The 12,341-nt window shown below is 51.6% G+C and overlaps 1 protein-coding gene across 8 annotated transcripts in view; it reads right to left on the minus strand.

Moving 5' to 3' along the window:
* The window catches only part of ctnnd1 (catenin (cadherin-associated protein), delta 1), a 126,682-nt gene that overhangs the window by 25,098 nt on the left and 89,243 nt on the right, over nt 1-12,341 (minus strand). For 7 of the 8 annotated variants that reach the window (XM_085975833.1, XM_085975830.1, XM_085975829.1 and 4 more), the window contains 2 exons: nt 11,862-12,021; nt 6,157-6,174 (listed from right to left, as the gene is read on the minus strand). In XM_085975833.1, the coding sequence (XP_085831959.1) occupies nt 6,157-6,174; nt 11,862-12,021 (178 nt within the window). The remainder of the gene's footprint in view (nt 1-6,156; nt 6,175-11,861; nt 12,022-12,341) is intronic. The other variant, XM_085975831.1, reaches the window with a different exon arrangement.

Genomic DNA, 12,341 nt, shown 5'->3' on the forward strand with positions numbered 1-12,341 from the left:
GGTTGCTCGACAGGTCAGACGGAGACTGACCTTTCACCCTCTGCGACCTGGGGTCAAAAGAGTAGAGGCAAATTCAACCGCAACCGCCATTTTTCAACAATAATCTAACAAACTTAAGTCTGTACCTGATCCGTGCTGTACCTGCCCTGGGAGTGCTCGATGCTGACACTGGGTATAAAGTGGGGGACACACTGTCAGGGTAATGTAGAGGGAGCTCTACACTGTATCTAACCCGCGCTGTACCTGCCCTGGGAGCGCTCGATGCTGACACTGGATATAAAGTGGGGACACACTGTCAGGGTAATGTAGAGGGAGCTCTACACTGTATCTAACCCGTGCTGTACCTGCCCTGGGAGCGCTCGATGCTGACACTGGGTATAAAGTGGGGACACACTGTCAGGGTAATGTAGAGGGAGCTCTACACTGTATCTAACCCGTGCTGTACCTGCCCTGGCACCGCTCGATGCTGACACTGGGTATAAAGTGGGGGACACACTGTCAGGGTAATGTAGAGGGAGCTCTACACTGTATCTAACCCGTGCTGTACCTGCCCTGGGAGCGCTCGATGCTGACACTGGGTATAAAGTGGGGACACACTGTCAGGGTAATGTAGAGGGAGCTCTACACTGTATCTAACCCGTGCTGTACCTGCCCTGGCACCGCTCGATGCTGACACTGGGTATAAAGTGGGGACACACTGTCAGGGTAATGTAGAGGGAGCTCTACACTGTATCTAACCCGTGCTGTACCTGCCCTGGCACCGCTCGATGCTGACACTGGGTATAAAGTGGGGACACACTGTCAGGGTAATGTAGAGGGAGCTCTACACTGTATCTAACCCGTGCTGTACCTGCCCTGGGAGCGCTCGATGCTGACACTGGATATAAAGTGGGGACACACTGTCAGGGTAATGTAGAGGGAGCTCTACACTGTATCTAACCCGTGCTGTACCTGCCCTGGGAGCGCTCGATGCTGACACTGGGTATAAAGTGGGGACACACTGTCAGGGTAATGTAGAGGGAGCTCTACACTGTATCTAACCCGTGCTGCACCTGCCCTGGGAGTGCTCGATGCTGACACTGGGTATAAAGTGGGGACACACTGTCAGGGTAATGTAGAGGGAGCTCTACACTGTATCTAACCTGTGCTGTACCTGCCCTGGGAGTGCTCGATGCTGACACTGGGTATAAAGTGGGGACACACTGTCAGGGTAATGTAGAGGGAGCTCTACACTGTATCTAACCCGTGCTGTACCTGCCCTGGCACCGCTCGATGCTGACACTGGGTATAAAGTGGGGACACACTGTCAGGGTAATGTAGAGGGAGCTCTACACTGTATCTAACCCGTGCTGTACCTGCCCTGGGAGCGCTCGATGTTGACACTGGGTATAAAGTGGGGGACACACTGTCAGGGTAATGTAGAGGGAGCTCTACACTGTATCTAACCAGTGCTGTACCTGTCCTGGGAGCGCTCGATGCTGACACTGGGTATAAAGTGGGGGACACACTGTCAGGGTAATGTAGAGGGAGCTCTACACTGTATCTAACCCATGCTGTACCTGCCCTGGGAGCGCTCGATGTTGACACTGGGTATAAAGTGGGGGACACACTGTCAGGGTAATGTAGAGGGAGCTCTACACTGTATCTAACCCGTGCTGTACCTGCCCTGGGAGCGCTCGATGTTGACACTGGGTATAAAGTGGGGGACACACTGTCAGGGTAATGTAGAGGGCGCTCTACACTGTATCTAACCCATGCTGTACCTGCCCTGGGAGCGCTCGATGCTGACACTGGGTATAAAGTGGGGGACACACTGTCAGGGTAATGTAGAGGGAGCTCTACACTGTATCTAACCCATGCTGTACCTGCCCTGGGAGCGCTCGATGCTGACACTGGGTATAAAGTGTGGACACACTGTCAGGGTAATGTAGAGGGAGCTGTACACTGTATCTAACCCGTGCTGTACCTGCCCTGGGAGCTCTCGACATCACACTCTCCCGGTGTCGGTTTAGGTAAGTGGGGTGTGTTGGGAAGAGACTATTGCGTGGTTTACTGCTAGCTTGGTTCAGAGATTCTAGTGACTGATTCTTGTGTCAGACACTCAGCTGGCTTAAAAAGGAAATAGCATGTGCAGCAATCAAAGTAGTTACAGCACAGAAACAGGCCCTTCGGCCCAACTGGTCCGTGCCGGTGTTGGTGCTCCACACGAGCCTCCTCCCACCCTCTTCACCTCACCCCACTAACATATCCTTCTAATCCTTTCTCCCCCATGTGATTATCTAACTTCCTCCTAAATGCCTCTGTTGTTCGCCTCACCCACTCCCTGTGGTAGCGAGTTCCACATTCTCACCACTCTCTGGGTAAAGAAGTTTCTCCTGAATTCCCTATTCGATTTATTAGTGACTATCTTGTATTGACGGCCCCTAGTTCTGGTCTCGCCTGAAGTGAAAACATCTTCTCTATGTCTACCCTATCGAACCCTTTCATAATCTTAAAGACCTCGATCAGGTCACCCCTCAGTCTTCTCTTTTCCAGAGAAAAGAGCCCCAGCCTGTTCAAACTTTCCTGATAGGTACAACCTCTCAGTTCTGGTATCATCCCTTGTGAATTTTTTATTGCACCTTCTCCAGTGCCTCTATATCATTTTCATAATATGGAGACCAGAACTGTGCACAGTAACTCCCAGTGTGATATGGAGACCAGAACTGTGCACAGTAACTCCCAGTGTGATATGGAGACCAGAACTGTGCACAGTAACTCCCAGTGTGATATGGAGACCAGAACTGTGCACAGTAACTCCCAGTGTGATATGGAGACCAGAACTGTGCACAGTAACTCCCAGTGTGATATGGAGACCGGAACTGTGCACAGTAACTCCCAGTGTGATATGGAGACCAGAACTGTGCACAGTACTCCCAGTGTGATATGGAGACCAGAACTGTGCACAGTAACTCCAAGTGTGATATGGAGACCAGAACTGTGCACAGTAACTCCAAGTGCGATATGGAGACCAGAACTGTGCACAGTACTCCCAGTGTGATATGGAGACCAGAACTGTGCACAGTAACTCCCAGTGTGATATGGAGACCGGAACTGTGCACAGTAACTCCCAGTGCGATATGGAGACCAGAACTGTGCACAGTACTCCCAGTGTGATATGGAGACCAGAACTGTGCACAGTAACTCCAAGTGCGATATGGAGACCAGAACTGTGCACAGTACTCCCAGTGTGATATGGAGACCAGAACTGTGCACAGTAACTCCCAGTGTGATATGGAGACCAGAACTGTGCACAGTAACTCCAAGTGCGATCTAACCAGTTAAGTATTGGCTAACCATTGGATAGCCAGCTGGCTCCAAAACTGAAGAGAGAGTAGGATTTTAAAGGTAGTTTTATTCAGATTGGCAGAAGGTGGGAAGTGGAGTTCCACAAGGATCAGTGCTGGGACCACTGGTGTTCATCATTTACTACAACAACTTCTGTTTATATAGCGCCTTTAACATAGTAAAATGCCCCAAGGCGCTTCACAGGAGTGTTAGCAGACAAAGAAATGTGACACTGAGGCACAGGAGGAGAAATTAGGGCAGGTGACCAAAAAGCTCTTTACATTGCCGATTTGGACTCGGGAATCGGAAGTCCAATTTCTAGATTGGCGAGAATGATACCAGAACTGAGAGGTTATAAAAATCAGGAAGGAGCAGACAGGTGTGTGACCTGATACATCAGAAATAGGAGCAGGAATAGGCCACTTGGCCCCTCGAGCCTGCTCCGCCATTCAATAAGATCAGGGCTGATCTTGGGCTCAAAGCCACTTCCCCGCCCACTCCCAAAACCCTTCACTCCCTTAGAGATACATAGAAGATAGGAGCAGGAGTAGACCATTCGGCCCCTCGAGCCTGTTCCGCCATTTAATGAGATCATGTCTGATCATCCAAATTCAGTACCCTGTCCCTGCCTTCTCCCCATATCCCTTGATCCCTTTAGCCTCAAGAAATATATCCAACTCCTTCTTGAATATATTTATTGAATTGGCCTCAAGTGCCTTCTGTGGTAGAGAATTCCACAGGTTCATAACTCTGGGTGAAAAAATTCCTCCTCATCTCAGTCCTAAATGGCTTAGCCCTTATCCTCAGACTGTGACCCCTGGTTCTGGACTCCCCGACCATCGGGAACATCCTTCCTGCATCTAGTCCTGTTAGAATTTTATAAGTTTCAATGAGATCCCCTCATTCTTCTAAACTCTAGCAAATATAAGCCTAATCGACCCAATCTCTCCTCATACGTCATTCCTGCCATCCCAGGTATCAGTCTGGTGAATCTTCGCTGCACTCCCTCCATGGCAAGAACATCCTTCCTCAGATAAGGTGACCAAAACTGCACACAATACTCAAGGTGCGGTCTCACCAAGGCCCTGTACAACTGCAGCAAGACATCCTTGTTCCTGTACTCAAACCCTCTTGCTACGAAGGCCAACATACCATTTGCCTTCTTAACCGCCTGCTGCACCTGCATGCTTACCTTCAGCGACTGGTGCACAAGGACACCCAGGTCTCGTTGCACTTCCCGTTGAACTTGCCGTTCAGATAATAATCTTCCTGTTTTTGCAAAAATCTGTCTATCTCCACCTTAAATGTATTCAATGACCCAGCCTCCACGGCTCTCTGGAGCAGAGGATTCCACAGATTTACGACCCTCAGAGAAGAAATTCCTCCTCATCTCAGTTTTAAATGGACGACCCTTTATTCTCAAACTATGCCCCCCACCCCCCGCGTTCTAGATTTCCCCACAAGGGAAAACATCCTCTCTACATCTGCCTTGTCGAGCCCCCTCAATAGCTTAGATGAGAGAGTTCTTTAAGATTGAGAAAAGGTAGACGTAGAGAAGATGCCTCCACTTGCGGGCAAGACCAGAACTAGGGGGCCATCAATGTAAGATACTCACAAATACATGCAGTATAATGTGGATAAATGTGAGGTTATCCACTTTGGTGGCAAAAACAGGAAGGCAGATTATTATCTGAATAGCAATAGATTGGGAGAAGGGGAAGTGCAACGAGACCTGGGTGTCCTTGTGCACCAGTCGCTGAAGGTAAGCATGCAGGTGCAGCAGGCGGTTAAGAAGGCAAATGGTATGTTACCCTTCGTAGCGAGAGGATTCGAGTACAGGAACAAGGATGTCTTGCTGCAGTTGTACAGGGCCTTGGTGAGACCGCACCTCGAGTATTGTGTGCAGTTTTGGTCGCCTTATCTGAGGAAGGATGTTCCTGCCATGGAGGGAGTGCAGCGAAGATTCACCAGACTGATACCTGGGATGGCAGGAATGACTTATGAGGAGAGATTGGGTCGATTGGGCTTATACTCGCTGGAGTTTAGAAGAACGAGAGGGGATCTCATTGAAACTTATAAAATTCTAACAGGACTAGACAGACTAGATGCAGGAAGGATGTTCCCAATGGCGGGGGAGTCCAGAACCAGGGGTCACAGTCTAAGGATAAGGGGTAAGCCATTTAGGACTGAGATGAGGAGGAATTTCTTCACACAGAGAGTGGTGAACCTGTGGAATTCTCTACCACAGAAGGCAGTGGAGGCCAATTCATTAAATATATTCAAGAAGGAGTTAGATATATTTCTTAAGGCTAAAGGGATCAAGGGGTATGGGGAGAAGGCAGGGACCGGGTACTGAATTTGGATGATCAGCCATGATCGCATTAAATGGCAGAGCAGGCTCGAGGGGCCGAATGGCCTACTCCTGCTCCTATCTTCTATGTTTCTAAATCCTATAGGGAATTCAGGAGAAGCTTCTTTAGTGGTGAGAATGTGGAACTTGCTACCACAGGGAGTGGGTGAGATGAATAACATGAGGGAGAAAGGAATAGAAGGGTATGTTGTTGGGGTGAGATGAAGAGGGGTGGGAGGAGGCGCGTGTGGAGCACAAACTCAGCAGAGGCCGGGAATGGAGCGTGGACCAGTTGGGCCGAATGGCCTCTTTCTGTGCTGTGAATATTTTATCGCGAGCAGTGAAGTGAGGAGCCAGCGGCAGCAGAGCAGGATTCACCATCACCGGCTGACCGCCGCCCCGCCTTAAGTCGGATTCAAGAGCCAAGGCCTCGCAGCAGGAGCGGATCAAGACAAGACACGTGCGTTCCCAGCACTCACCTCGAGAGAACCAATCTTCTGATAAGCCGCAAGAGAGAGGGCGACAGGAGGCGGAGAGAGAGAGCGAGCGAGAGAGGGCGACGGGCACGCACGCGCGCACACACACACACACCAGAGAGCGAGAGAGTGAGAGAGAGAGGGAGAGAGAGAGAGAGGAAAAAAATGAACATAGTCAGTAGCTGGAAACAAGAAGGAGCTGGCGTTGGAGGTCCAATCGGCCCAGGTACAGCCTCATAGGGCCACATCAGCACTAATAACACCTCGCTACACTTCACTCCCCCATCAAGTCCCCAAACTCACGCTGGCTTTCGGCTGTGTGTGTGTGTGGGGGGCTCGGTATCACACCGGGCGCAAGATCGGCTAACTCAGTAGAGGCCGGGGATGAAGCCTGGGCCTTTCCTGCTCTTTCCTCAACTCCCCCTTCTGGTTCTGTTGCCAATCACTTTCAAATCTGTGCCCTCTGGTTACCGGCCCTCCTGCCACTGGAACCAGTTTCTCCCATTCTAATTCTTATCAAAACTCTTCATGGTTTTGAACACCTCCATTAAATCTCCCCTTAACTTTCTCTGCTCTAAGGAGAACAACCCCAGCTTCTCCACGTAACAGAATGTCCCTCATCCCCTGGTACCATTCTGGTCAATCTCCCCTTAACCCTCTCTGCTCTAAGGAGAACAATCCCAGCTTCTCCAGTCTCTCCACGTAACAGAATGTCCCTCATCCCCTGGTACCATTCTGGTCAATCTCCCCTTAACCTTCTCTGCTCCAAGGAGAACAATCCCAGCTTCTCCAGTCTCTCCACCTAACTGAAGTCCCTCATCCCTGGTACCATTCTGGTCAATCTCCCCTTAACCTTCTCTGCTCCAAGGAGAACAATCCCAGCTTCTCCAGTCTCTCCATGTAACTGAAGTCCCTGAAGTTGGAATAAATGGGTCTTTTTCCGAATGGCAGGCAGTGACTAGTGGGGTACCGCAGGGATCGGTCCTTGGACCCCAGCTATTCACAAAATATATATATATATATATAAAAATGATCTGGACAAGGGGACTAGATGTAATATCTCCAAATTTGCAGACGACACAAAGCTGGGTGGGTGTGTGTGCTGTGAGGAGGATGTCGAGAAACTCCAGTATGATTTGGACAGGTTGGGTGATTGGGCAGAAACATGGCAGATGCACTATAACGTGGATAAATGTGAGGTTATCCACTTTGGTGGCAAAAACAGGAAGGCAGATTATCTGAATGGCAATAGATTGGGAGAAGGGGAAGTGCAACGAGACCTGGGCGTCCTTGTACACCAGTCGCTGAAGGTAAGCATGCAGGTGCAGCAGGCGGTTAAGAAAGCAAATGGTATGTTGGCCTTCGTAGCGAGAGGGTTTGAGTACAGGAACAAGGATGTCTTGCTGCAGTTGTACAGGGCCTTGGTGAGACCACAGCTTGAGTATTGTGTGCAGTTTTGGTCGCCTTATCTGAGGAAGGATGTTCTTGCCATGGAAGGAGTTCAGCGAAGATTCACCAGGCTGATACCTGGGATGGCAGGAATGACGTATGAGGAGAGATTGGGTCGATTGGACTTGTACTCGCTGGAGTTTAGAAGAATGAGAGGGGATCTCATTGAAACTTATAAAATTCTGACAGGGCTGGACAGACGAGATGCAGGAAGGATGTTCCCAATGGTGAGGGAGTCCAGAACCAGGGGTCACAGTCTAAGGATAAAGGGTAGGCCATTTAGGACAGAAATGAGGTAGAATTTCTTCACCCAGAGAGTGGTGAACCTGTGGAATTCTCTACCACAGAAGGTGGTGGAGGCCAGTTCATTAAATATATTCAAGAAGGAGTTGGATATATTTCTTAAGGCTAAAGGGATCAAGGGGTATGGGGAGAAGGCAGGGACCAGGTACTGAATTTGGATGATCAGCCATGATCACATTGAATGGCGGAGCAGGCTCGAGGGGCCAAATGGCCTACTCCTGCTCCTATCTTCTATGTTTCTGTCCCTAGTCCCTCTGAACTTTCCTCTCATTCCTCCCAAGCTCCTACCCGCCTCACCACATGCAATCTTCCTCCTCCCCGTTTTGGTATTGGGCCTCTACTCCAACTCGTTCTCTCCCAGGGATCCTCAAACCTGTGGGACGCCTCCCTTCCCACAGCCTTCCCTTCCGGCAATCCGGGGTATGGAAGCGTAGCAATTATGTTGCTGGACTAGTAATCCAAAGGCCTGGACTAATCATCCGGAGACGCGGGTTCAAATCCCACCAGGGCAGTTGGCGAATTTGCAGTCAGTTAATTAAATAGTGATAGATTTATACAGCACAGAAAGAGGCCCTTCGGCCCGTCGTGTCCGCGCTGGCCATCAAGCCCTGTCTATTCTAATCCCATTTTCCAGCACTTGGTCCGTAGCCTTGTATGCTGTGGCATTTCAAGTGCTCATCTAAATGCTTCTTGAATGTTGTGAGGGTTCCTGCCTCTACCACCCTTTCAGGCAGTGAGTTCCAGATTCCAACCACCCTCTGGGTGAAAAAGTTTTTCCTCAAATCCCCTCTAAGCCTCCTGCCCCTTACCTTGAAACTATGCCCCCTGGTTATTGACCCCTCTACTAAGGGGAAAAGCTCCTTTCTATCCGCCCTATCTACGCCCCTCATAATTTTGTACACCTCAATCAGGTCCCCCCCTCAGCCTTCTCTGCTCTAAGGAAAACAACCCCAGCCTGTCCAGTCTCTCTTCATAGCTGAAGCGCTCCAGCCCAGGTAACATCCTGGTGAATCTCCTCTGCACCCTCTCCAATGCAATCACATCCTTCCTATAGTGTGGCGACCAGAACTGCACACAGTATTCCAGCTGTGGCCTAACTAGCGTTTTGTACAGCTCCATCATAACCTCCCTGCTCTTATATTCTATGCCTCGGCTAATGAAGGCAAGTATCCCATCTGGCTTCTTAACCACCTTATCGACCTGCCCTGCTGCCTTCAGGGATCTATGTACATGCACACCAAGGTCCCTCTGATCCTCTGTCTTTCCTAGGATCCTACCATTCATTGTGTATTCCCTTGCCTTGTCAGTCCTCCCAAAATGCATCACCTCAATAAACCAGGACTGAAAAGTAATGGTGATGCTGAAGCGGTCGGGACTGTCGTAGAAACCCAACCGGTTCACTCATGTCCCTTTAGGGAATGAAATCTGGGCTGAGAGGTGACTCTGGTCCCGCAGCAATGTGGTTGACCCTCAGAAATGGCCGAACGAGCCAAGCTGGGTTGTCAATGCCACCTTCTCAAGGGGCAACTAGGGATGGGCAATAAATGCCGGCCTTGCCAGCGACGCCCGCATCCCGTGAACGGAGAAAGCAGAAAAATCTGCAGGCGAGGTCTTCGCAAACCCAAGGGTGGCATCAACGAACCATGGCTACCACCCCCACCCTGATCAAACTGTACTGTGCAGATTCGGCCTCCAACTTTGCATTTCTCAATCAAAATCAAACAATTATATTTATATAATACATTTAGACAAACAGTTTGTTAAAAGGAGTACTGATTGACTAATTCACAGCAGTTAAAAGCTTCGAATGAAATCACTCCCCAAGCCAAAAAAAAATGTTCAGCAATTCAACCCAAATACTGGACCAGCATCAGAAACGTTTGGCGTACAAGGCTAACCACGCGCCCCCCCCCGCCCCCACTCGCTGTCTCGCACTGGGCTGGTTCAGGGTGGACGGTGTCATCGATCGCAAGGTGTCGCAGTGAACACGGGCCGGTGACGGTGTCGGAATGGTCCACCCAGCAGACCAAGGGTGGTGGTTACGGTGGCTGGAGGATGCAGTCTGGCTTCCCCTGGGACTAGCCGAACCGGTTTGGCCAGGTTGTGGGGTTCTCTCAGTCCCCCCACCCCGCCCCTCGCTCAGCCGTAATGCTGATGGCGGGCGGGGCAGGGAAGGAGGCGATAAGGGCAGCTTAACAGCTTTTCCCCAAAGAGGCCAGTCCCTCCAGTACCCTAATTCTCCCATCGAAGACCCGTCCCTCTAGTACCCTAACTCTTCCATCGAAGATCATCCCTCTAGTACCCTAGCTCTCCCATCGAAGATCATCCCTCTAGTACCCTAACTCTCCCATCGAAGATCATCCCTCTAGTACCCTAACTCTCCCATCGAAGATCATCCCTCTAGTACCCTAACTCTCCCATCGAAGATCATCCCTCTAGTACCCTAACTCTCCCATCGAAGGTCATCCCTCGCGTACCCTAACTCTCCCATCGAAGATCATCCCTCTAGTACCCTAACTCTCCCATCGAAGATCATCCCTCTAGTACCCTAACTCTCCATCGAAGATCATCCCTCTCGTACCCTAACTCTCCCATCGAAGATCATCCCTCTCGTACCCTAACTCTCCCATCAAAGATCATCCCTCTCGTACCCTAACTCTCCCATCGAAGATCATCCCTCCAGTACCCTAACTCTCCCATCGAAGATCATCCCTCCAGTACCCTAACTCTCCCATCGAAGATCATCCCTCTCGTACCCTAACTCTCCCATCGAAGATCATCCCTCTCGTACCCTAACTCTCCCATCGAAGATCACCCCTCTCGTACCCTAACTCTCCCATCGAAGATCATCCCTCTCGTACCCTAACTCTCCCATCGAAGGTCATCCCTCTCGTACCCCAACTCTCCCATCGAAGATCATCCCTCTCGTACCCTAACTCTCCCATCGAAGCCCCTGCCTCTGGTACCACTCTGGAGTTTAGAAGAACGAGAGGTGATCGCATTGAAATGTAGAAAACTCTTACAGGGCTCGACAGGGTAGATGGTGAGAGGCTGTTTCCCCCCTGGCTGGAGAGTCTAGAACCAGGGGTCACAGTCTCAGGATAAGGGGTCGGCCATTTAGGACTGAGATGAGGAGGAATTTCTTCACTCAGAGGGTTGTGAATCTTTGGAATTCTCTGCCCCAGAGGGCTGTGGATGATCAGTCGTTGGGTATATTCAAGACAGAGATCGATAGATTTCTGGACACTAAGGGAACGAGGTGTATGGGGAATAGTGCGGGAAAGTGGAGTTGATGTAGAAGATCAGCGATGATCTTATTAAATGGAGGAGCAGGCTTGCAGGACCGACTGGCCGACTCCTGCTCCTATTTCTTATGTTCCCAAGGCTCCCAAGGGAGACCCCTTGATCTCAGCGTGTTGGGTCTCCACCTACCTCGGCCCTCTGCTCCGAATCGAGGCTGCCGCCGCCCCCGCCGGGCGGGTTCCAGCTGAAGCCATCCCGAGAGCACCCCCACACCCTCCGGCAGTACAGGAGAGGACATCCCCGGGAATATCGAAGGGCTCTTCGCGGGGGGGGGGGGGGGGGGGGGGGGGGATTGTCTTTGCTGGAGGGAGGAGCCTAGCTGCCGAGGAGAGGGGGAGGTGAGGAAGGTCGAGAAAGGGAACGCGATGGCCCGGTTCGGGGGGCGAAGTGCGGAATGGATTCCGCGGCGAGAGAGCGGATCGGTTACCCGTTAGGCGAGGTGCCCGATATTCGGCTCCGATTTCACTCGGCCGCTGGATACAAACTTCCAGAGGCCAGTGGGACCCTCTGTCTGCGCCGTCCAGAATCGAACCTGAAGTGCGCGCGATGACCGCTCCGCCCCCCCCCCCCCCCACACCCCCAACCCCGCTGGACCAGGTCGCTCAACCAACCGGACGACCCTCAACCTCGCCCTCCGACTCTGCCCCCGTTACCTTTGCCCTTCTTCCCGCCAAAGCAGCTGGCCTTCTGTTGGGAGGACCCCGGCGCTCCGGCCGGACTGGGCGTCGCCTCCTGGAAGCGGGCGGCGTCCGGGATCTCTCTGTGTACCTGGAACGAGAGGTTGCGGAGAAGACAGACGCAGTTCTCCACCAGCTGAAACACAAGCAAAAAAAAAAGACAAGGAATTGAGGGTGGGGTAGAAGGAATGACTCCCTCAGTACTGCCCCTCAGACAGTGCAGCTCTCCCTCAGTGCTGCCCCTCCGACATTGCGGTGCTCGCTCAGTACTGCCCGACAGTGCAGCGCTCCCTCAGTACTGCACCGCCGACAGTGCAGCGCTCCCTCAGTACTGCCCCTCCGACAGTGCAGCGCTCCCTCAGTACTGCACCGCCGACAGTGCAGCGCTCCCTCAGTACTGCCCCTCCGACAGTGCAGCGCTCCCTCAGTACTGCACCCCTCCCTCAGTACTGCCCC

The sequence above is a fragment of the Somniosus microcephalus genome, unplaced genomic scaffold (genome assembly GCF_052327205.1).
Source record: "Somniosus microcephalus isolate GS21.2 unplaced genomic scaffold, FLI_Smic_1.0 unresolved_chr2, whole genome shotgun sequence".
In the NCBI taxonomy this organism is placed as follows: Eukaryota; Metazoa; Chordata; class Chondrichthyes; order Squaliformes; family Somniosidae; genus Somniosus; species Somniosus microcephalus.